This window comes from Mobula hypostoma, chromosome 9 (genome assembly GCF_963921235.1).
Source record: "Mobula hypostoma chromosome 9, sMobHyp1.1, whole genome shotgun sequence".
Classification (NCBI taxonomy): Eukaryota; Metazoa; Chordata; class Chondrichthyes; order Myliobatiformes; family Myliobatidae; genus Mobula; species Mobula hypostoma.
The window spans coordinates 2,948,650-2,975,972 of NC_086105.1; the positions used below are offsets into that span (position 1 = coordinate 2,948,650).

Sequence of the window (27,323 nt, forward strand, 5' to 3'; positions counted from 1 at the left end):
TCAACTGTCAGGTGAGATCAGTAAACACGACATACAGGGACTTCACAAACAAGGGAAAATCTGCAGATGCTGGAAAACTGAGCAACACACACATAATGCTGGAGAACTTAGCAGGCTAGACAGCATCTAAGGAAAAAACTACAGATGACGTTTTAGCCCGAGACCTGCCGAAGGGTCTCGGTCTGAAACGTCAACTGCACTTTTTTTCCTGAACTCTTGTTCTCTGAACTTCTGGAATTTGGTGAGAAAGAAAATCACATCCAGATTTGACGTCCCAGCATGGAAGCCGCTCCGTGACTCCAGACATTCAGCCAACTTTTGTAGGCGGACCAAGAAGACTTGGCAAACAACAACACTCAGGAAGGAGATGCCCCTCTTGAGTGCTCACTGGAATTTGGAAGAATGAGGGAAATCTTACTGAAACCTATCGAATATTGAAAAGCCTAGATAGAGTGGACTTGAAGAGGATGCCTCCTACAGTGAGGAAGTCTAGGACCAGAGAGTACAGCTTCAGAATAGAAGAACATTCATTTAGAACTAAGATGAGGAGGAATTTCTTTAGTCAGAGGATGGTGAATCTGCGGAATTCACTGTCACAGACGGTTGTCATTGGGTATATTTAAAGTGGAGGTTGATAGGTTCTTGATTAGTTAGGGAACCAAAGCTTACAGTGAGAAGGCAGGAGAACGAGGATGAGAGGGAAGATGGAATAGTGGAGCAGACTCAATGGGTCAACTGACCTATTTCTACTCCTATGTATTATGGTTTTAAAATACCTACTTTCATCTTCTGTGGTCTGAACTGCTTCAAAGTCCTTCCTCAGGCTCTCTGGGTCAAAGTGAAAGGCTTCAAGCACCGACAGCAGCAAACTGTTGGAGAGGACATCAGCACAAGGTCAGAAAACTGTTTACAGTCAGTGTTAATTTTAATATATGGAAGTATAAAATTAATTCATTTCCACCTCATTAGATATTGGTGACACTTACTACTGTGGGTCATTTTCAGAACATCCGATGAATAAATTAGGGGGTACACTTGATCTAAAATTTAATTCATAACATCAGGGCCAGAAAAAGTTCCAGCGTTAGTTCCTGTACTGAGAAATTTCCAATATGTTCATCCTCTACATCAGAACAAAGAGTATTAGAGAAGTACAGCACAGAAACAGGCCCTTCAGCCCATTTAGTCCTTACTGAAATGATTTAAACTGCCCAATCCCAATGACCTGCACTGCGACCATAGCCCTCCAAACTCCTACCATCCAAACTTCTTTTAAACATTGAAATTTTGCTCACATGGACCACTTGTGCTGGCAGCTCATTCCACTCTCTCATAACCCTTGGAGTGAAGAAGTATCCCCTCATTCACCCTTAATTCATGACCTCTGGTTATAGTCCCACCCAAGCTCAACGGAAAAAGCCTGCTTGCATTTACCCTATCTATACCCTTCATAATTTTGTATACCTCTAGCTTATCTCTTGTCAATCTTCTATGTTCTAAAGAAGACAGTTCTAACCTATTCAACCTTTCCCTATAGTTCAGATCCTCCAGACACGGCAACATCCTTATGAATTTTCTCTGTACTCTTTCAACCTTGTTTATATCCTTCCTGTAGGTAGGTGACCAAAACTGCACACAATACTCCAGATTAGGTCTCACCAACGCCTTCAACATAACATCCCATCTTGTGTACTCAATACACTAATTTATGAAAGCCAATGTTCCAAAAACTTTCTTTATAACCCTATCTACCTGTGACACCACTTTCAATGAATTATCGACCTGTATTCCCAGATCCCTTTGTTCTACCACACTCCTCCGTGCCCTACCGTTCACTGTATAAAACCTACTTGGTTCTACCAAAGTGCAACACCTCACATTTGTCTACATTAAATTCCATCTGCCATTTTCTTTTACAGCTCTTGCAAATCCCTCTCCAAACCTCACTGTCCACTACATCCCAATCTTGGTGTCATCTGCAAACCTGCTGATCCAATTATCCAGATCACTGATATCGATGACAAACAACAGTGGACCCAGTGTCACAGGCCTCCAACCAGAGAGGCAACCATCTACCACCAATCTCTAATCCAATGTACCACCTTGTCCTGAATGCCGAATGACTGAGCCTTCTTAAACAGCCTCCCATGCGGGCCTTGTCAACTGCCATACTAAGTTCCATGTAGACAACATCAACTGCCTTGCCTTCATCCACTTTCCTGTTAACTTCCTCAATCTCTATAAGATTGCTTAGACATGACCTAGCATGCACGAAGCCATGCTGACTACTCTTAATCAGTCTATGTCTATCCAAATACAGATATATCCAGTCTCTTCGAATACCTTCTAATAACTTACCCACTACTGATGCCAGACACACCAGCCTATAATTTCCTGGTTTCTGTTTACAGCCTTTTTTAAACAGCAGAACAACACTGGCTATCCTCCAGTCCTCTGGTACCTCTCCTGCTGCTGAGGATGTTTTAAAAGTCTCTGCTCGGGCCCTGGCAATTTCTGCACTAGCCCCCACAGGGTCCAAGGGAACACCTTGTCAGGCCTTGGGGATTTATCCATCCTGATTTACCTCAGGATAGCAAACACCTCTTCCTCTGTAATCTGTACAGGGCCCATGAAGTTGATGCAGCTTTGTCTCACTTCTATAGACTCTGTATCTGTCTCCCAAATATATACAGATGCAAAGAATGCATTTAATATCTCCCCCATCTGTTTAGGCTCCACACATAGATTACCATTCTGGTCTTCCAGAGAACCAATTTTCTCCCTAGCAATCCTTTCGCTCTGAACGTACCTATAGAATCCTTTATGATTTTCCTTCATCTTGTCTGCTGGATCAACCTCATGTCTTCTTTTAGCCTTTCTGACTTCTTTCTTAAGTTTTCTCTTGCACTTCTTGTACTCTGTAAGTACCTCATGTGTTCCTATCTGTCTATACCTGCTACGCACCTCCCTCTTTTCCCTTAACCAGGGCCTCAATATCTCTTGTAAACCAAGGCTCCCTATACTTGATAACTTTACCTTTTATTCTGACAGGCACATACAAGATTTGTACTCTCAAAATTTCATTTTTGAAGGTCTCCCACTTTCCAAGTACACCTTTGTCAGAGAACAACCTATCCCAATCCATGTTTCAAGATCATTTATGATATCATCAAAATTGGCCTTTCTCCAATTTAAAATCTTAACCTGCAGACGAGACCTATCTCTTGCATATTTACTTTGAAACTAATGGCATTGTGGTCACTGGACGTAAAGTGTTCCCCTACACAAACTTCTGTCACCTGCCCTGTCTCGTTCCCTTGCAGCAGATACAGTATCACATGCTCTCTAGTTGGGACTTCTACATTTGATAATCCCATCTAGTCCTTTTACACATAACAGTACAGCTCAAGAACAAAGTTCAAAGTAAGTTTATTATCAATGTATGTGTCACCATTCATTTTCTTGCAGGCATTCACAGTAGAACAAAGAAATACAACGGAATCAATGAAAAACTACACAAAGATTGACAAACAACCAATGTGCAAAGATAAAAAACAAACAATAAAAAATAATAATGAATAGATAGACAGATAAATAAATGGCCAGCGAGCTAATGAATTAATACAAGCCCTGTGGCCTGTAATATTGCACCAAACTAATAAAATTAGTAATCAAATGGCCAACAAAACAAATCCCTTCTACCTACATAATGCCCTTCCATTTCCTGCACATACTGAAAAGCCTCTTCAATTGTATTTGCCTCTGCCAACATCCTTGGCGGCGAAGTCCACACACTCACAACGCTTGTGCAAAAATAAACTTGACCCATGCATCTCCTTTGAACTTACTCCTTCTCTCACCTTAAATGTGTGCTCTCTTGTTTTACACTTCAACCTTTGGAAAAGTGATACCAATTATCTCTCATAATCTTACAAACCTCTATCAGATCTCCCCTCAGCCTCCACCACCCCAGAGAAAACAACCCAAGTGTGTCCAGCCTCTCGTTATAACACATGCCCTCTAATCCAGGCAGCATCTGGTAAGCTTCTTCTGCACTCTCTTCAAAGACTTGATATCCTTACTATAACGGAGTGACCAGAACTGCATGCAATACTCCCATGGCCTAACTAGAGCTTTGTCAAACTCCAGCATAACCTCTTGACTTTTGAATTCAATACCTTGACTAATGAGGGCAAGCATGTTGCATGCCTTCTTAACCACCCTATCAACCTGTGCAGCCACTTTCAGTTAGCTATGAACTTGGACCCCAAGATCCTTCTATTCTTCAACACTATTAAAGATCTTACCGTTAAAGATCTATCCTTTTATATTACCAGATTTTCTCTAGAGCACTGTAGGTTGAAGGGGTAATTGATAAAAGCTTCTCAGGTTATGAGAGGCACAGTATCCTTTCCTCCAGGATTCAAATAGAGCACATGCATTTATGGTGAGGAAGTTAAGCTCAAAGGAGATGTGTGGGTTAGGCTTTTCTTACACAGTGAGTGGTGGCTGCCAGGAATGAACTGCCGGGGGTGGTGTTGGTAGCAGATATGATAGAAGCATTTAAAAGGTCGTTAGAGGGAGAAGTGAATATGCAGGGAATGGAGGGATATGGACCATGTGCAGGCAAAAGAGAATTCATTTCGTTCAACATCGTATTCAGCACAGACATGTGGGTCAAAGGACCTGTTTCTCTTTTAGTTACTTTTGTAACCTGTAGTAATTTTTGTGTCTTCCACTGTACTGCAAATTAACAAATTTCACCATTGGCTGAAGGGACTGAACTGCATTACAGTGGCATGCAAAAGTTTGGGCACCCCTGGTCAAAATTTCTGTTACTGTGGATAGCTAAGCAAGTAAAAGATGACCTGATTTCCAAATGGCATAAACTTAAAAATGACACATTTCTTTAATATTTTAAGCAAAATTACCTTTTTACTTCCATCTTTTACAGTTTCAAAATAACAAAAAAAAGGAAAAGGGCCCGAAGCAAAAGTTTGGGCACCCTACATGGTCAGTACTTAGTAACACCCCCTTTGGCAAGTATCACAGCTTGTAAACGCTTTCTGCAGCCAGCTAAGAGTCTTTCAATTCTTGTTTGGGGGGATTTTCGCCCATTCTTCCTTGCAAAAGGCTTCTAGTTCTGTGAGATTCTTGGGCCATCTTGCATGCACTGCTCTTTTGAGATCTATTGACAGATTTTCAATGATGTTTAGGTCAGGGGACTGTGAGGGCCATGGCAAAACCTTCAGCTTGCGCCTCTTGAGATGGTCCATTGTGGATTTTGAGGTGTATTTAGGATCATTATCGTGTTGTAGAAGCCATCCCTCTTTTCATCTTCAGCTTTTTTTTTTACAGACGGTGTGATGTTTGCTTCCAGAATTTGCTGGTATTTAATTGAATTCATTCTTCCCTCTACCAGTGAAATGTTCCCCGTGCCACTGGCTGCAACACAAGCCCAAAGTATGATCGATCCATCCCCGTACTTAACAGTTGGAGAGGGGTTCTTTTCATAAAATTCTGCACCCTTTTTTCTCCAAACATACCTTTGCTCATTGCGGCCAAAAAGTTCTATTTTAACTTCATCAGTCCACAGGACTTGTTTCCAAAATGCATCAGGCTTGTTTAGATGTTCCTTTGCAAACTTCTGACACTGAATTTTGTGGTGAGGACACAGGAAAGGTTTTTTTCTGATGACTCTTCCATGAAGGTCATATTTTGTGCAGGTGTTGCTGCACAGTAGAACAGTGCACCACCACTCCAGAGTCTGCTAAATCTTCCTGAAAGTCTTTTGCAGTCAAACGGGGGTTTTGATTTGCCTTTCTAGCAATTCTACAAGCAGTTCTCTCGGAAAGTTTTCTTGGTCTTCCAGACCTCAACTTGACCTCCACCGTTCCTGTTAACTGCCATTTCTTAATTACATTACGAACTGAGGAAACTGCTACCTGAAAATGCTTTGCTATCTTCTTATAGCCTTCTCCTGCTTTGTCGCATCATTTATTTTAATTTTCAGAGTGCTAGGCATCTGCTTAGAGGATCCTATGGGTGCTGATTGTTGGTACAAGGACTGAGGGTATTTATAAAGCTTTGAAATTTGCATCACCTGGCCTTTCCTAACAATGATTGTGAACAAGCCATAGCCCTAACAAGCTAATTAAGGTCTGAGACCTTGGTAAAAGTTATCTGAGAGTTTAAATCTCTTGGGGTGCCCAAACATTTGCATGGGGCTCCTTTCCTTTTTTTCACTCTAAAATTGTATAAAACAAAAATAATACACTAATCTTTCATCTTTAACTTTATGACTTTTGAAGATCAGTTCATCTTCTATTCACTTAACTATTCACAGTAACAGAAATTTTGACCAGGGTGCCCAAACTTTTGCATGCCACTGTATATTCACAACTTCTGTCAGTGATAATCAGATTCTGATATACACACCTCACTGCCAATTTCTGATTGATCTCTCCGGTCTGTAGAACGTGGATGTAGCGCTTCAGGTGATAGGTGTATGAGGACCAGGACAAGTGCTTGCATGCAGCTCCCACCAGCTCCACAGAAGCTGACGTCATGTTCTCATACTGGAGTGTTGTAAATAGAAAAGATAAGCATAGAGTGAAATACTGCGGAATAAAGCCCACTTTACAATCTTGGTTTGGCTGTAATTTATGTTACTGCAATGTGACAAGTGGAGGCAGATGACTATTCCATTTGAGCCCACTATACAGTTTGATCACAGTTGGTCATCCAAATACAATGAAGGATCAAGTGTTGCCAAAAAAAGAACTACAATTTCCAAATCAGTGAACAGGAATGAGGCAAAGGTGGTGGAAAAGCCATGTGGTGGTAGGAATGGAGGCAGCCATTTTGTGAGACTGTCCTTGTAGCTGCCATTTTGTGAACTGATTCTTGCTACAGGATAACTCAATCAGAGCAGCTGAAAGGCAGACACAAGGATTTTGCTAAACCCGAAACCATTCTCAGACAAGAAGCTGGTTAGTATGTAAAATGGCAGGTGTGCAGAAGGAGCAGCCTGTGATCTGGTCGTCTGAACCCAGTGTTTGGCCGACCTGCTTGAACTAGACTGAACTGAGCCATTCTGACTGAGTTACACAGAACAAAACACATTACCTAACTCACAAAGCTGAAGGGAGAGCTATCAAGAATTACTGCTTGTAGCCCTGTACCACTTCCAATGAGAAACTGACATGAGTCTTGAGCCAACAAATTTGAAACATCTGATTAAGAAAAAGAATAAGAATGGAGAAATTTGGCAGTAGCAGCAGCAGCAACAACTCTGGAAACCAGCCATCACAGAAGCGGACAATCGTATGTTGGAGATGAGGAGACTACTGTACATCGGAATCAGAAAAAATGCCTGCCCCAGCGGAGACTCATCTCTTCAGGTTTTACCTTTTCTCTTCTCTGACTGCTCACAGAGGGTCAGAGAAACTTAACAACTGTGCACACAAGAATTCATTTGTGTAAAGCCATGTGCTTGTGAACTAAAACAGTAAAGGTACTTGTCAGTAAATACAGTTTCCCTCTGTGTCTAACTGATCATTATTATTGAGGGGTAATCCTTTAACACAAATCTAGGGTCTAGGATCAAAACTTTTTCACCTTATATATTTACATGTACTGTGAACTTGCTGTGGTGTGTTGGGGAGGGTGTGACATGCAACAAAAGCAACAATACCCAACTATTATAAAGAGTAAAGAATTGTATTATAACGTGAAGTTAGCGGTTAAAGTAAGACCAAGGAAAAAAATGTGCACAAGTACATACATACCAGCGTGTAATTACAATGTAAACAGCATTATAGAAAGCAGCTTACAGTATTCTCCCCATGTCCTCTAATCCCGAGAATAATATCCAGCTCCTAGTTAGAGCGACACAGCAATAAAACAGGCCCTTTGGACCAACTGGTTCCTACACCACAATTTATCCAACTGAGCCTGCGTTCGGCCAATATCCCTCTCCACCTTTCCTATCAACAAACTAGCCCAATTATCTTTTAAATGTTGTGACTGTACACATCTCTACCACTTGCTCTGGCAGCTCATTCTACACACACACACATCAGCCTTTGTGTGACAAAGTTGCCCCCAGCTTGCTTTTAAACCTTTCCTCTCTCATCTTAAACCTATGTGCTCGTGTTATGGACTCCTTTACAGTGAGGAAAAGACCGTCACTGTTAAGTTTATATATGACTCTCTGATTTTATAAACCTCTAAGGTCTATTTTGAATGTCGTTAATGTTTGGTTTTGACTACTTTCTGCGGTGGAGAGCTCCACAGAGCCAACACTCCGTAGAAGAAATTTCTCCTCATCTCAGCCTTTGATGACTTATCCTTCCACTGGGAATCCATTCTGGGACATCCCAGTCATATGAAACATCATCCTCCATTTTGGTAATCTGGTTCCCCTATCAGCTTTATCTGGTTTCACTCCTTTTTCTTTAACTTCCAGTTCAGATTGAAGAATACCCACCTGAACAGTGGAAGTTAATGGGTTCCTGATTAGTCAGGGTGTTGAAGGCTATGAGGAGAATTGAGTTGAAAGGGACAATAAATCAGTCATGATTGAATGAGTGTACTCAATGGGCAAACTGGCCTAATCCTGCTCCTATGTCTTATGGCTACGAGGAGAAGGCAGGGGAATGGGGTTGAGAGGACAAATAAATCAGCCGTGGTTTGATGGCAGAGAAAACCCAATGGCCTTATGGTCTTTTACACTGATCCAACACTTACCTTCAGCATCTTTTCATTAAACAGTGTTGATATAGCATAAGGCATGATATAATTCATCAGCGATCTGGAAGATAGTCTGATCTTCCCCTCCTCCAAGTGCTTTGCAAGTTTTCTCAAGGCTCGAGCCCTTCTGTGGATCTAAACATCCGAGAGAAAACAGAATAATAAACCACACTGGAATCTCTACAGGTCAGAAACACCACCAGAGAGAACTCCAAACCGGTTTAGTAACAAAATCTGTTCCTGCATCACGGTCAAAGGCAGTGAGCATTCACAAAGAGTGCAGCTGGAATCACACTAATTCTGTCCCTTGTCCACCGTGGGGAAGAGCAGCCAGTTCCCTACAACCATCAAGCTCCTGAACCTGTGTGGATAACTTCACTCACCACCATTCTAAACTGATTCCATAAAGTGCACTCACTTTAAAAACCATCAAATATTGAAAGGTTTGGATAGAGTGGACGTGGAGAGAATGTTTCTGATAGTGGGGAGTCTAGGACCAGAGAGCACAGCCTCAGAACAGAGGGACATCCATTTAGAACAGAAATGAGGTGGAATTTCATTAGCCTGAGGGTGGTAAATATGCAAAATTCATTGCCACAGGCAGCTGTGGAGACCAGGTCTTTGAGTATATTTAAAGCGAAAGTTGACAAATTCTTGATTAGTCAGGGCATCAAAGGTTATGGGGAGAAGGCATAAGAATACGGTTGATAGGGTTAATAAATCAGCCATGATGGAATGGCGAAGCAGACTCACTGGGACAAATGGCCTAATTTTGCTCTTATGGACTCTTCAACTCATTCTCAGTTTTATTTTTTTTAATTTGCAGAATGTGTCTTCTTTTGGATAACAGCTGTTTGTTGGTCTTTATGTATAGCTTTTCTATTGTATTTCCTTATTTTTCTGTAAATACCTGCAAGAAATTGAATCTCAAAGTAGTAAATGGTGACATATACATACTTAAGAATAAATGTTACTTTGTATATTACCATCTGTGGTTTTAAAGACAACCTAACTTCTGGAGTTACTGCACTACGTTGGACTCTGTGTTGCTACAATGTCCAGCAGTGCTGTTCTTCCTGGCATCCCAACCAACTTTAACCAACATAACTAAAAAGATAAGGTACAAAATCACTTCGTGACTTATTGATGTTTTGCATTCTATGGGCCATGATATTGTGTGCTACCCTCTACACATACAGAAATTTACACATTTGTCACATGTGCATGAAAGGTACAATAAAATCCTTTGTTTGTGTTAACAGCCAACACACGCAAGGACGTCTGCAAATGTCTCCACACATTCTGGTGCCAACATCTCATGCCCACAACTTTCTCACAAGTGCAACTGTGTGACTGGTGGACTTATCAGCACAAAAATTCCCCAACCATCCTTAAGTAATGGTGTCATTAACAATGCACCATATTCCTCCTGTGCAGTCCCTGCTTACATTATGAACAGTATGACATAACTCCAACAAGAGACTGCAGGCATTGGAATTTGGGAAAACAAACTCTCTGCTGGAGAAACTCAATGATGTCAAGCAGCAGCTGGTGGGTGGGGAGAAGGAACTGTCAACATTTCATGTCTCAGTCCTACATCGGAGTCACTGAAGATGGGACTTCTACCGATTTCCATTCTGACTGGTTGTACCAAGGGAACTTCAATAAACAGTAACGCAGGAGGCTACAGAGAATAATGGACTAAGCCAATTCTGTCACATGGACAGCTCGCCTCACCATTTTGGACATCTGAAAGAGATGATATCTCAGGAAGGTGACATCTTTCATCAGGGACCCCCACCATCTGTGCTATGTCCTCTTCTCATTGCTGCCACTAGGCAGGAGGTATAAGTACCTCAAGGTTCACCACTGCCATTCAGTTGTTAACTTATGGTTTGCTTGGCTTGTAACATACTGAGCATCTGCTGAAAAAAACTAATGACGTTGTGAAATGGAATAAGTTATAGTGTAATAACTTGAGAAATGGGCTTGATGGGAATGACCAGAGATCTGGTATACACAAGAGAACAGGAGGAAACTATAAGGTGGGAATATAATTCTTACTTTAACGAGGTCATAACCAATTTGAACGTAGTTTACAGATGAAAATTACAGCATCAGTTATTTTTGGACTTTCAGAACACCAAAAAAGTTCAACTGATAGGAAACTATGTTTAAACCAAGATCACACGACCTACTTTATTTCCTAATTCCAGTTGATGGTAGCTACTGACATTTTGGGTTGTGAAGTCACCTCATCTAATGCCTCAGAACAATTTAGCTATTGAACAGTTTTTGACATTTTTGATACAACAAAAGGTCTTTCTTTATGCACCTGTATGTGTTTCATATTCTCGAAGAAGTCCGTTTCTGGATCGCGGTCTGTTAGCTGAACCAGGTCCCGGAACTCGGAACGCTGGGGAAATGTACGGATTAAACAGCCAAGGAGCGTGGTGTAGTCTTGCTGAACACTCTGGAATAAATGAAAGCAAAATTACTGAAAAGGGAAGAAGGAATAGAATGAATTCAGTCATGGGGAGAAGTACAAATTCCTTACAGACAAGCAGTGGGCATTGAATCCCCATCTCACAGCATGCACTGTGATAGCATTACTCTAACAGCTATGCTACCATGCAGTGATGATCATGTAGCAGACGTTTAAGCAGGACTCTACAGGTTTAGTATCAGTCAGTGAAAATAAATGAGCCTGAGTCAAAAACCATGCCTGGTTACCATGGTTACGAGGCTAACAACCATTACATAAACTCCAGGACAAAACTTACCATTCTACATCAATGGAACAGCTCATAGCTTATGTAGCACATCACCGCTGGTGTTTGACTCGGAAACAGGCTTACCTCATGCCATGTTTAAATGGTGCATCCAGGGTAGATGGAGTTGGGCAGGGGGAGTAGATAAGAAATAGTGGAAGTCTAATAAAAACACTGGATTGGGGAGTATTCTTTCCGGGACAAGTGACTCTCCTGTTGACATCAGCTTGTAATAAAAAGAAAGTTGTTCTAAAGATAATAATAATGCCTTTATTTATAGAGCATTTTTCATACAGCCAATGCAGGTCAAAGTGCTTAACAATGGGAAGAAAGTGCAAACAAGAAAATAAAATCAAAAACTAAAAATAAAAGACAAAAAGATGCTGGTTAAAGGCAAGGTTAAATAAATAGGTTTTGAGCTGGTGTTTAATGCTGTTTGAGCTGAGTTCCACAGTTTAGGAGTGTAGTTCAAAAACGCTAACCTGCCAATTACCTTTTGAAGGAGATTGTTTAAATTTAAGAGACCAGCGGAAGACCTGCGAGCTCAAGCAGGATTATAAAATGAAAGTGATACTGTGATGTACTCTGGTCCCGGAGCATTAAGAGCTTTAAAATCAATTCTGATCTCCAGACTCCAGATAAATTCTTTCCATCTACATGTGGTCAACAGAAACACAAAGGAAATCATGTCTTTCCACTCAGCTGCAGCATCCTGTGGAGCCTGCTTCACGCAGAACGCTGCACCACCAGAACACAGTAGCCGCTGTGGACTCCCACCCCACCCTGATCAGCCCTTCCCAATACTTTACCTCGACCTTTGACTTTAGACAGTTCCTCAGGGTGTCGAGCAGCGTCCGCAAGATCACCTCCTTGTATTCTTCTTCTGAGCATTCAATGGATGCCACTTGCTGGACAATTGAACTCAGGCAGAGCGTGGCACAGTCACTGAGAGTCATCTCACCCAACTGCAGGAGTGTAGGAAAAAGCAAAATCATTTACATATCCGGTCAGAAACCATTGTCCACAATAACAAGGCCTAAGGTGCCATGGGTCTTAGTCTCTTCGAGGACAGAGAACAAGTACAGTAGTAGACTGCCAGTTTCAGCATTGCAACAGGACGGTCAGCAGCAGTTCATACACCTAGTACACATACCTGAACTCATCTACAGCTCTGTCCTCTGCAACTCCCACACAGTCCCAGGTAACCAACACACCCACTTTGAAATTCTAACTCTAGTTTTCAGAAGCCTCCATATCCAACCCACTCTTCACTTCCCCTCACATCACTGCACACTTCAGAGTTCCTCATTATCAACGTGTATTTAATATCAAAACTACATACATGTCACCATATATCACCTTGATTCATTTTCCTGTAGGCATTCACAGTAGAACGAAGAAGTACAATAGAATCAATGAAATATACAAAGACTGATAGACAATGTAAAACAAACTGCAAATACAAGAAAAAAAATAATAATAACAAATAAATAATACTGAGAACATAAGTTCTAGAGTCCTTGAAAGTAAGTCCATAGGTTGTGTTCAGTGTTGAGGTGAATGAAGTCATCCATGCTGATTCAGTTCTTGACTGTCACAGAACCCACTGAAAGCTTTGGCAAGATCCTCAGCCCTGAACAGTCCCTGTCTAAACCTAACTCTAACTTTCATCTGTTTTAAATCCAGTACTAAAAGCTAAATCTTCACCATGTTTTTAATCACCTCTCTCCGTACCCCCATATGTGATACTACAACTGTTAAGCACCCAGGAGCTATTTGCTCTGTTAAAGTACCTCTCTAACTGGAGGTTGTAAAAACACAGAGCATTACAGACGGTACAGGCTCTTTGGAGCCGATTTTTCAACCTACTACAGATCAATCTCACCCTTCCCTCCCACATAACCCTCCATTTTTCTTCCATTCCTGTCCTATCCAAGAGTCTCTTAAATGTCCATAAATGGATTTGCCTCTGCCAATACCCTCTGGTAGTGCATTCCACACACCCAACACTGCGTGAAAGAAAAACCTGCGTCTAACATTACCTCCTCAAACCTTCTCACAATCACATTAAACTATGCCCTGGGAAAGGAGTCTCTGGCTGTCCACTCAATCTATGCCTCTATCATCTTGTACACTTCCTACAAGTCACCTTCCAGCCTCCTTCATTCCAAGAAGGAAAACTCTCATTCACTTAACAAGTCCTCAAAAAGCTGGCATCCATCACTGAAGGACCCCCAAACACCCAGGACATACCCTTCCCTCACTGCTACCATCGAGGAGCTGGTACACGAGCCTGAAGACACACACTCAACGTTTCAGGAACAGATTCTTCCTCTCTGCCATCAGATTTCTGAACGGACAATGAACCAATGAACTATACCTCAGATTTTTTTTCTCTTTTTTGCTCTCTTTTTGCACTATTGAATGTATATATACTTATTGTAATGTATAGTATTTTTTATTATTATGTATTGCAATGTACTGCTGCCACAAAACAACAAATTTCATGACATATGCCAATGATATTAAACCTGAATCTGATTAAACATGAAGTAAGCAAGGTTTACCTGATCACTACAATACTCTTCTAGTGTAATGCATCACATTCTGATCCTCTACAACTCTGCTTAACTTATTGCATTAAAGCTAGAAACAGAAAGTTTCAGAGTCAATTAAGTACTGTCATACAGATTTCAAACTTTTACATGATCAATGCAAAACAGTTGCATGTGAGAACCTAAATGACATGAAGAGGTTCTACATTTTTCAGATTATGTGAGGCAACAATTTTCACAAATTTTCCAACTGTTTGTAGTGTTGTAAAATTAAGGCCATGGTGACCATGTGTTTGGGGTGGATACAGTGGATAGGGCATATTGTTGTGAAATTAGGATCATGGTAACCATGTGTTTGGGGTGGATGGAGTGCATGGGGCATAGTGTTGGATAATTAAGGTCATGGTAACCATGTGTTTGGGGTGGATAAAGTGGATAGGGGCATAGTGTTGGATAATTAAGGTCATGGCAACCATGTGTTTGTGGTAGATGGAGTGGATGGGGCATAGTGTTGGATAATTAAGATCATATTTACCATCTGCTTGGAGTGGAAGGGGCGGATGGGATGTGATGTTGTGAAATTAAGATATTGGTAACCATGGGGTGGAAGGTGCAGCTGGGGCGTTGGCTCTGGACACTCACCTGAATGGAATAGAAACAGTTGTGCATGATTGGAATCAGGTAGACCATGTCCAACTTCTTCATCTCTCGGATCGCGCTGGTGGCCAGTTGGAACGCAGACAGACGCACGTCAAAGTCAATATCATCCAGGTGTCGTCGGTCAAAAGCATTCAACTAACACAAGAATAAAAGTAATCCGATTAAATCTGGAGTAGTCTTCAAATGAATTAACTCTGCACAACAGTCGTAGAAGCACTTCACCTTACCTTGGTGACTGTTTCTGTAACGTAAGCTAGAGTCCCGTCCAGATCTGCCAGGCTCTGTATATAAGGGAAAGGATAATCAACCAAAAGTATTCAACATTTAGCCACTTTTAAATGTAAATCGGCAAAGAAATGAGAACTGTAAGAGCATAGGAGAGCATTCTACCCATTTAGCCAGAACAGGAAGATCAGTGATTTCACTCTTTTCAGATTCACTTATTGATTGAAGCACACAGTGAAATGTTTCATTCGCAGATGAAGTGCATTTAGGCACTCTAGTTCAGTAACTCTCAACAACTACGCTTCTCTCAGTCTTACACATCCACCTTCACACTATTTTAAGAATGTAAGAACCAGGAGCAGATGTCGGCCATTCGGCCCGTTGACCTGCTCTGCTATTCAGTAAGATCACGGCTGAACTGGCCATGGACTCAACTCCAGCAACCTAGCTTTTCCCCTTTCCTGTAAACACTCAATCAGTGATTGTCGTTGATGGGGATGGGGAGCGAGCGCGGCCAGCAGGGATGGGGGGTGAGCGCGGCTGGCGGGGATGGGGGGGCGAGCGCAACCAGGGGGATAAGGGGCGAGCGCGGCCAGCGGGGATGGGGGCGAGCACAGCCGGCGGGGATGGGGGGGTGAGCGCGGCCGGCGGGGAGGGGCGAGCGCAGCCAGCGGGGATAAGGGGCGAGCGCGGCCAGCGGGGATGGGGGGCAAGCGCGGCCAGCGGGGATAAGGGGCGAGCGCGGCCAGCGGGGATGGGGGGGGCGAGCGCGGCCAGCGGGGATGGGGGGCGAGCGCGGCCAGCGGGGATAAGGGGCGAGCGCGGCCAGCGGGTATAAGGGGCGAGCGCAGTTAGCGGGGATAAGGGGCGAGCGCGGCCAGCGAGGATAAGGGGCGAGCGCGGCCAGCGGGGATGGGGGGGCGAGCGCGGCCAGCGGGGATAAGGGGCGAGCGCAGTTAGCGGGAATAAGGGGTGAGCGCGGCCAGCGGGGATGGGGGGGCAAGCGCGGCCAGCGGGGATGGGGGGCCGAGCGCGGTCAGCGGGGATAAGGGGTGAGCGCGGCCGGCGGGGATAAGGGGCGAGCGCAGCCAGCGGGGATGGGGGGGCGAGCGCGGCCAGCGGGGATAAGGGGCGAGCGCAGTTAGCGGGAATAAGGGGTGAGCGCGGCCAGCGGGGATGGGGGGGCGAGCGCAGCCAGCGGGGATAAGGGGCGAGCGCGGCCAGCGGGGATGGGGGGCGAGCGCAGCCAGCGGGGATAAGGGGCGAGCGCGGCCAGCGGGGATGGGGGGCGCGCGCGGCCAGCAGGGATGGGGGGGCCGAGCGCGGTCAGCGGGGATAAGGGGCGAGCGCGGCCAGCGAGGATAAGGGGCGAGCGCGGCCAGCGGGGATGGGGGGGCGAGCGCGGCCAGCGGGGATGGGGGGGCGAGCGCGGCCAGCGGGGATAAGGGGCGAGCGCGGCCAGCGGGGATAAGGGGCGAGCGCGGCCAGCGAGGATAAGGGGTGAGCGCGGCCAGCGGGGATGGGGGGGCGAGCGCGGCCAGCGGGGATGGGGGGCGAGCGCGGCCAGCAGGGATGGGGGGGCCGAGCGCGGTCAGCGGGGATAAGGGGCGAGCGCGGCCAGCGGGGATAAGGGGTGAGCGCGGCCAGCGGGGATAAGGGGCGAGCGCGGCCAGCGGGGATGGGGGGGCGAGCGCGGCCAGCGAGGATAAGGGGCGAACGCGGCCAGCGGGGATAAGGGGTGAGCGCGGCCAGCGGGGATGGGGGGGGCGAGCGCAGCCAGCGGGGATAAGGGGCGAGCGCGGCCAGCGGGGATGGGGGGCGAGCGCAGCCAGCGGGGATAAGGGGCGAGCGCGGCCAGCGGGGATGGGGGGCGAGCGCGGCCAGCAGGGATGGGGGGGCCGAGCGCGGTCAGCGGGGATAAGGGGCGAGCGCGGCCAGCGAGGATAAGGGGCGAGCGCGGCCAGCGGGGATGGGGGGGCGAGCGCGGCCAGCGGGGATGGGGGGGCGAGCGCGGCCAGCGGGGATAAGGGGCGAGCGCGGCCAGCGAGGATAAGGGGTGAGCGCGGCCAGCGGGGATGGGGGGGCGAGCGCGGCCAGCGGGGATGGGGGGCGAGCGCGGCCAGCAGGGATGGGGGGGCCGAGCGCGGTCAGCGGGGATAAGGGGCGAGCGCGGCCAGCGGGGATAAGGGGTGAGCGCGGCCAGCGGGGATAAGGGGCGAGCGCGGCCAGCGGGGATGGGGGGGCGAGCGCGGCCAGCGAGGATAAGGGGCGAACGCGGCCAGCGGGGATAAGGGGTGAGCGCGGCCAGCGGGGATGGGGGGGCGAGCGCGGCCAGCGGGGATGGGGGGCCGAGCGCGGCCAGCGGGGATGGGGGGCCGAGCGCGGTCAGCGGGGATAAGGGGTGAGCGCGGCCGGCGGGGACAAGGGGCGAGCGCAGCCAGCGGGGATAAGGGGCGAGCGCAGCCAGCGGGGATGGGGGTGAGCGCGGCCGGCGGGGATGGGGGGGCGAGCGCAGCCAGCGGGGATAAGGGGCGAGCGCGGCCAGCGGGGATGAGGGGTGCTCCAGGTCGGCACCAACACCACTTGGGTTTGACACCATAGGTTCAGCAGAAACACACGTGCAAGTCATACTTGAGAGAAAGTCTGCGTCCCCTCACACAAGGACCACCTGCACAGTTATTAATAATCCAAAATTCTGGTTTGTCACCTAGTTGACGTGATATAAAGCACCAGCTGGAGTTCACTGACCTGTCCACTGTGTTTAATCTATTCCATCACCACCACTAGACTAAACGGATTTACCAATATCCCACATTCCGCTTCCACGCTAATCTGAATGACGCAAAAAGCTTCTGAAGGGGCTAGTGCTTACCACTGGAGAGTAAGACAATCCCAGTCCTGCAAAGGCACCTGTCTGATCAGAGCCAGCTGTAACTCACGGCTCAAGCCACAGATTTTCCTTTAATCAAGGTGTTTAGACTCTGAGTGCAGTCTGCAGCATCTGCTGTGACAGGGCCCAGAGGCGGCCGGTGGGTGGGGGAGGAGGTGGAGACGAACAGTGTGCACACCGAGTGAGAGATGGAGGGAGGGAAGAGTCCATTTCAGCTCGTATCTTGTGATCTTGTGCATAGCAGGATCACGCAAAGCAGCAAGTTTATCATCAACACACATAAAAGTTGCTGGTGAACGCAGCAGGCCAGGCAGCATCTCTAGGAAGAGGTGCAGTCGACGTTTCAGGCCGAGACCCTTCATCAGGACCGTAAGACCGTAAGACATAGTTGCAGAAGTAGACCAGCTGGCTCATTGACTCTGCTCTGCCATTCCATTATGGCTGATTTATTTTACCTTTAAACCCTTCTCCTTGTTATCTTTGACACCCTAACTAATCAAGAATGTATCAACCTCCTCTTTAAATATACCCAATAACTTGACCTCCACAGCTATCTGTGGCAACAAATTCCAAAGATTCCCCACCCTCTGGTTACAGAAATTCCTCATCAGCTCTGTTCTCAATTGACGTCTCTCATTTCTGAGACTGTGCCCTTTGATCATAGACCCACCTCCCCACCATTGGAAACATCTTCTCCATGTCATTCTATTGAGGTCTTTCAAGATTCAATAGGTTTCAATGAGATCCTCCCCCTCCATTCTTCAGAATTCCAACAAGAACAAGCCCAGAGCCATAAACGCTCCTTAGACGTTAACCCTTTAATTCCTGGAATCATCCTTGTGAACCTTCTCTGGACTCTGTCCAATGCCAGCACATCTTTTCTTCGGTAAGAGCCCCAAAGCTGTTGACAATACTTTGAGTGCAGCGCAGAGGTCTAGCAGTCAGAGTACGGTACCTGAAAGACTGAGCAGAGCATCTGACGGGACAGCTTGTTCTGAATGACGGAGAAGAGGGTACCCAAAGGCTTCAGGAAACTGGAAGGCTGTACGCAGTGTTGTAGGAGGTTCTGGATGGTTTGCAGAATGTCGATCTCCGTGTCCTGTGGGAATGAGAGACAATGATGACAAACAGCTGAGATGAGCAGTTTACCTCCAGAACTGCACAGAACACACCAACGCTAGATATATTAAAGACAGTTCACAAATTTAAGAGAAAGATATTACAGGAGTCACACACGATGCAGGTGCAACTACCAAGAAAATTATTTGGGTATAATAGGAAACAAGCTTGTTTTTAAGAAATTCTACCTACCTTATTCAGTTACATCACAGAGAGATACAGCATATCAACAGGTCCCTCATTTTCCATTCCCACCTTCTACCACTCACCCACACACACACTGCAGCTTAGTGTTCAACTACCCTACCAGGTTTTTGGGAAATGCGAGGAAGCTGGAGTGTAGTTCCTGGGGAAATCCACACTGTCACAGGGCAAACATGTAAAACTACGCAGGCAGCACTGAAGGTCACGATCAAACCAGGGTCACCCACCGATTTGTGGAAGCATCCAAGGCTTTATTGAATATTGAAAAGCCCAGGTAAAGTGGATGTGGAGAGGTTGTTTCCTACAGTGGGGGAGTCTAGGACCAGAGGGCGCAGCCTCAGAATAGAAGAATGTCCCATTAGAACTCAGATGAGGAAGATTTGTTTAGCCAGAAGGTTGTGTATCTGTAGAATCCATTGCCACTGACATACAATCAATATGTGTACACTATTTTATGTATTTATATTTAGTAAATTTTTATTATTATTGAGCTCATTAACTTATTGTGTTTTTTTGTGCTGCATTGGATCTGGACGGGCAATGAATGCTGGCTTAGCTGGTGATGCCCACATCCCAAAAATGAATAAAATACAAATTTAGATCTGGAGTAACAATTTTACACTTTACACTTGTGTACTGGTAATGATATTAAACAATCTTGAATGTTGAATCTGTGGAGACCAATTCATCGGGTATATTTAAAGTGGAGGTTGATGGGTTCTTGATTAATCAGTGCATCAAAGGATACAGGGAGAAGGCAGGAGAATCCATTGAAAGGGGAAATAAATCAGTCAAGAAGGAATAGCACAGACAATTCTGTTCCTAAATCCTACAGACCTTGAGCTGGGAGGGAGGAGGCCATTTAGCCCATTACAAGTGCTATAAAATCATCCTTACTGCCTACTGTTCTTCCACAGCCCTGTAAAAGGGTAGAGACTTGAAAAAAGTATGCAAAATGGCACCAGCATCCAACGCCACTAACAGCGCCATACTACAGAGAGTTTACAATACTACTTCTTCTCATTCTTCTTTTAAATATACAGTACTTCTCCTACTAGTCTGCATGCAAATGAGGCCTGTAATTTATTTTTTGATTATGTGTTTTTGGGCCGACTGAGTGACCTGGTGCATTTGCTGTTGCTGAGGGAATTTGGTGTGGTTGAGAACGGATTGTGCAGCCTAACAGTGAAGCGCTAACCTGTGATTGGCTCCTTTACTCGCTGATATTGCCAATTAAAGTGCCGAGCAAGATTGAAATTGATGAGGGTGAGAGCGGAAGGTGAGGTGTTCAGCACCATCTGCCTGAGCCCCCTCCTCCTCTCGCTCGCTGCTGCCGAAGGAAGGTGCAGGAGTCTTGTGTCTTGGGCACGGTTTGATCAATGCAGTTTGTGGAATGGACTCTAGTTGATGTTACATGTGTTTCTGGTTGCACGTTTTATATTGCTGTTTTGCACAATTCAACGAGGCCCGACTCTGCAGCCTGCAGTCAACGAGCGACGCGGTGCTAAACTGAACTACACTCAACATTCCCAGACTGTTTGTACTCCCTGCCTAAAAACTCAGCCACATTCTTGGTGGAGGAATAAGCTGGACTACAACAACAACACACGCACCATTATTCCACAGGCCATGCCATTCAGGGACTTGGGCTACATTACTTCTTATTATTGTATTTTTTTGTGAATGTATGTTTTCTGCTATCATAACCATATGTACTATGTGCTGTGTAATGTGCCCCCGAGGAACACTGCTTCATTTGGCTACATTCGTATATCATTAAATGATAATTAAACCTTAACTTGAAAATTTTTGCCCCTCAAGTCACCTTTAAACTTTCCCTCACACCCCCTTCAAACTTAAAAGCATGTGCTCTGCTGTTTGACATTTCTACACTGAGGAAAAGAGTCTGGCCGTCTACTCTCTCTATGCCTCTCATAATTATAAACCCCTCTAACAGGTCTCCCCTCATCTGCCACCACTCTGGGCAGAACAACCCAAGTTTGTTCAAACTTTCCTTATATCTTTACATCAACGGACACTATGGCCGACTGACCTAGCAATGCATCCTGGGACGTGGGAGGAAACTGGAGCACCCAGGGAAACCCACGTGGTCACAGGAAGAACTTGGAAATAACACCGACACTAACAAAGAGTGGAATGAAAGACAGATCTCTTGATGAATGCCCACCAGTGCACACACCAAGATTAGAAAAGAACAGTTTTCTTTGTCACATTATATCGAAACATACAGTGAAATGACAAACAAGAGAAAATCTGCAGATGCTGGAAATCCAAGCAACACACACAAAATGCCGGAGGAACTCAGCAGGCCAGGCAGCATCTATGGACAAAAGTACAATCGACGTTTCAGACTGAGACTGCTTGGCCTGCTGAGGTCCTCCAGTATTTTGTGTGTGATACAGTGAAATGCATCACTTGTGCCAACTACCAACACAGTCCGAGGAGGTGCTGGGCCGCCCACAAGTGTTGCCACACTTCCAGCACCAACACAGCGTCCTCACAACTCACTAACCCTAACCCGTACGTCACAACTCACTGACCCTAACCCGCACTCACAACTCACTGACCCTAACCCGTACATCACAACTCACTGACCCTAATCCGTACGTCACAACTCACTGACCCTAACCCGTACGTCACAACTCACTGACCCTAACCCGCACTCACAACTCACTGACCCTAACCCGTACATCACAACTCACTGACCCTAACCCGTACATCACAACTCACTGACCCTAACCCGCACTCACAACTCACTGACCCTAACCCGTACATAACAACTCACTGACCCTAACCCGTACGTCACAACTCACTGACCCTAACCCGTACGTCACAACTCACTGACCCTAACCCGTACAACACAACTCACTGACCCTAACCCGCACTCACAACTCACTGACCCTAACCCGTACATCACAACTCACTGACCCTAACCCGTACATCACAACTCACTGACCCTAACCCGCACTCACAACTCACTGACCCTAACCCGTACATAACAACTCACTGACCCTAACCCGTACGTCACAACTCACTGACCCTAACCCGTACAACACAACTCACTGACCCTAATCCGTACGTCACAACTCACTGACCCTAACCCGTACGTCACAACTCACTGACCCTAACCCGCACTCACAACTCACTGACCCTAACCCGTACATCACAACTCACTGACCCTAACCCGCACTCAGCACTCACTGACCCTAACCCGTACATCACAACTCACTGACCCTAACCTGCACTCACAACTCACTGACCCTAACCCGTACATAACAACTCACTGACCCTAACCCGTACGTCACAACTCACTGACCCTAACCCGTACAACACAACTCACTGACCCTAACCCGCACTCACAACTCACTGACCCTAACCCGTACATCACAACTCACTGACCCTAACCCGTACATCACAACTCACTGACCCTAACCCGCACTCACAACTCACTGACCCTAACCCGTACATAACAACTCACTGACCCTAACCCGTACGTCACAACTCACTGACCCTAACCCGTACAACACAACTCACTGACCCTAATCCGTACGTCACAACTCACTGACCCTAACCCGTACGTCACAACTCACTGACCCTAACCCGCACTCACAACTCACTGACCCTAACCCGTACATCACAACTCACTGACCCTAACCCGCACTCAGCACTCACTGACCCTAACCCGTACATCACAACTCACTGACCCTAACCCGTACGTCACAACTCACTGACCCTAACCCGCACTCACAACTCACTGACCCTAACCCGTATTCACAACTCACTGACCCTAACCCGTACATCACAACTCACTGACCCTAACCCGCACTCACAACTCACTGACCCTAACCCGTACATCACAACTCACTGACCCTAACCCGTACATCACAACTCACTGACCCTAACCCGCACTCACAACTCACTGACCCTAACCCGTACATCACAACTCACTGACCCTAACCCGTACGTCACAACTCACTGACCCTAACCCGTACAACACAACTCACTGACCCTAACCCGCACTCACAACTCACTGACCCTAACCCGTACATCACAACTCACTGACCCTAACCCGCACTCAGCACTCACTGACCCTAACCCGTACATCACAACTCACTGACCCTAACCCGTACGTCACAACTCACTGACCCTAACCCGCACTCACAACTCACTGACCCTAACCCGTATTCACAACTCACTGACCCTAACCCGTACATCACAACTCACTGACCCTAACCCGCACTCACAACTCACTGACCCTAACCCGTACATCACAACTCACTGACCCTAACCCGTACATCACAACTCACTGACCCTAACCCGCACTCACAACTCACTGACCCTAACCCGTACATCACAACTCACTGACCCTAACCCGTACGTCACAACTCACTGACCCTAACCCGTACAACACAACTCACTGACCCTAACCCGCACTCACAACTCACTGACCCTAACCCGTACATCACAACTCACTGACCCTAACCCGCACTCAGCACTCACTGACCCTAACCCGTACATCACAACTCACTGACCCTAACCCGTACATCACAACTCACTGACCCTAACCCGTACGTCACAACTCACTGACCCTAACCCGCACTCACAACTCACTGACCCTAACCCGTATTCACAACTCACTGACCCTAACCCGTACATCACAACTCACTGACCCTAACCCGCACTCACAACTCACTGACCCTAACCCGTACATCACAACTCACTGACCCTAACCCGCACTCACAACTCACTGACCCTAACCCGTACGTCACAACTCACTGACCCTAACCCGTACGTCACAACTCACTGACCCTAACCCGTACGTCACAACTCACTGACCCTAACCCGCACTCACAACTCACTGACCCTAACCCGCACTCACAACTCACTGACCCTAACCTGTACATCACAACTCACTGACCCTAACCCGTACGTCACAACTCAATGACCCTAACCCGTACGTCACAACTCACTGACCCTAACCCGCACTCACAACTCAATGACCCTAACCCGTACGTCACAACTCACTGACCCTAACCCGTACGTCACAACTCACTGACCCTAACCCGCACTCACAATCACTGACCCTAACCCGTACGTCACAACTCACTGACCCTAACCCGTACTCACAACTCACTCACCCTAACCCGTACGTCACAACTCACTAACCCTAACCCGTACTCACAACTAACTGTAACCCGTACATCACAACTCACTGACCCTAACCCGTACGTCACAACTCACTGACCCTAACCCGTACGTCACAACCAACTCTAACCCGTACATCACAACTCACTGACCCTAACCCGTACGTCACAACTCACTGACCCTAACCCATACGTCACAACTCACTGACCCTAACCTGTACTCACAACTCACTGACCCTAACCCGTACGTCACAACTCACTGACCCTGACCCGCACTCACAACTCACTGACCCTAATCCGTACGTCACAACTCACTGACCCTAACCCGCACTCACAACTCACTGACCCTAACCCGTATTCACAACTCACTGATCCTAACCCGTACATCACAACTCACTGACCCTAACCCGTACGTCACAACTCACTGATCCTAACCCGTACGTCACAACTCACTGACCCTAACCCGTACGTCACAACTCACTGACCCTAACCCGCACTCACAACTCACTGACCCTAACCTGTACATCACAACTCACTGACCCTAACCCGTACGTCACAACTCAATGACCCTAACCCGTACGTCACAACTCACTGACCCTAACCTGTACGTCACAACTCACTGACCCTAACCCGCACTCACAACTCAATGACCCTAACCCGTACGTCACAACTCACTGACCCTAACCCGTACGTCACAACTCACTGACCCTAACCCGCACTCACAATCACTGACCCTAACCCGTATGTCACAACTCACTGACCCTAACCCGTACTCACAACTCACTCACCCTAACCCGTACGTCACAACTCACTGACCCTAACCCGTACGTCACAACTCACTGACCCTAACCCGCACTCACAATCACTGACCCTAACCCGTACGTCACAACTCACTGACCCTAACCCGTACTCACAACTCACTCACCCTAACCCGTACGTCACAACTCACTAACCCTAACCCGTACTCACAACTAACTGTAACCCGTACATCACAACTCACTGACCCTAACCCGTACGTCACAACTCACTGACCCTAACCTGTACATCACAACTCACTGACCCTAACCCGTACGTCACAACTCACTGACCCTAACCCGTACTCACAACTAACTGTAACCCGTACGTCACAACTCACTGACCCTAACCCGTACGTCACAACCAACTCTAACCCGTACATCACAACTCACTGACCCTAACCCGTACGTCACAACTCACTGACCCTAACCCGTACGTCACAACTCACTGACCCTAACCCATACTCACAACTCACTGACCCTAACCCGTACGTCACAACTCACTGACCCTGACCCGCACTCACAACTCACTGACCCTAATCCGTACGTCACAACTCACTGACCCTAACCCGTACGTCACAACTCACTGACCCTAACCCGTACTCACAACTCACTGACCCTAACCCGTACGTCACAACTCACTGACCCTGACCCGCACTCACAACTCACTGACCCTAATCCGTACGTCACAACTCACTGACCCTAACCCGTACGTCACAACTCACTGACCCTAACCCGTACGTCACAACTCACTGACCCTAACCCGCACTCACAACTCACTGACCCTAACCCGTATTCACAACTCACTGACCCTAACCCGCACTCACAACTCACTGACCCTAACCCGTACATCACAACTCACTGACCCTAACCCGCACTCACAACTCACTGACCCTAACCCGTACGTCACAACTCACTGACCCTAACCCGCACTCACAACTCACTGACCCTAACCCGTACTCACAACTCACTGACCCTAACCCGTACGTCACAACTCACTGACCCTAACCCGTACGTCACAACTCACTGACCCTAACCCGCACTCACAACTCACTGACCCTAACCCGTACATCACAACTCACTGACCCTAACCCGTACATCACAACTCACTGACCCTAACCCGTACGTCACAACTCACTGACCCTAACCCGTACGTCACAACTCATTGACCCTAACCCGTACGTCACAACTGACTGACCCTAACCCGTACGTCACAACTCACTGACCCTAACCCGCACTCACAACTCACTGACCCTAACCCGTACATCACAACTCACTGACCCTAACCCGCACTAACAACTCACTGACCCTAACCCGTACATCACAACTCACTGACCCTAACCCGTACGTCACAACTCACTGACCCTAACCTGTACGTCACAACTCACTGACCCTAACATGCACTCACAACTCACTGACCCTAACCCGTGCAACACAACTCACTGACCCTAACCCGTGCAACACAACTCACTGACCCTAACCCGTACTCACAACTCACTGACCCTAACCCGTATGTCACAACTCACTGACCCTAACCCGCACTCACAACTCACTGACCCTAACCCGTACATCACAACTCACTGACCCTAACCCGTACATCACAACTCACTGACCCTAACCCGTACGTCACAACTCATTGACCCTAACCCGTACGTCACAACTGACTGACCCTAACCCGCACTCACAACTCACTGACCCTAACCCGTACGTCACAACTCACTGACCCTAACCCGTACGTCACAACTCACTAACCCTAACCCGTACATCACAACTCACTAACCCTAACCCGTACGTCACAACTCACTGACCCTAACCCGCACTCAGAACTCACTGACCCTAACCCGTACATCACAACTCACTGACCCTAACCCGTACGTCACAACTCACTGACCCTAACCCGCACTCAGAACTCACTGACCCTAACCCGTACATCACAACTTACTAACCCTAACCCGCACTCACAACTCACTGACCCTAACCCGTACGTCACAACTCACTGACCCTAACCCGTACATCACAACTTACTGACCCTAACCCGTACGTCTTTGGAATGTGGGAGGAAACCCACACAGTCATGAGGAGAATGTACAAACTCCTTACAGACAACAGCAGGAAATGAAACATCGTCACCAGCGCTGTAAAGTGTTATGCTATCTGCTTCGCTACCGGGCTGCCCTTTTTCACAG

At 46.9% G+C, this 27,323-nt stretch overlaps 1 protein-coding gene across 1 annotated transcript in view; it reads right to left on the minus strand.

Annotated features, from left to right (window-relative positions):
- The window catches only part of utp20 (UTP20 small subunit processome component), a 198,488-nt gene that overhangs the window by 63,488 nt on the left and 107,677 nt on the right, over positions 1-27,323 (minus strand). The window contains exons 33-40 of the mRNA XM_063057593.1: positions 18,811-18,954; positions 14,968-15,021; positions 14,723-14,875; positions 12,335-12,490; positions 11,090-11,227; positions 8,752-8,889; positions 6,439-6,578; positions 781-869 (exon numbers count right to left, since the gene is read on the minus strand). Of these exons, the coding sequence (XP_062913663.1) occupies positions 781-869; positions 6,439-6,578; positions 8,752-8,889; positions 11,090-11,227; positions 12,335-12,490; positions 14,723-14,875; positions 14,968-15,021; positions 18,811-18,954 (1,012 nt within the window). The remainder of the gene's footprint in view (positions 1-780; positions 870-6,438; positions 6,579-8,751; positions 8,890-11,089; positions 11,228-12,334; positions 12,491-14,722; positions 14,876-14,967; positions 15,022-18,810; positions 18,955-27,323) is intronic.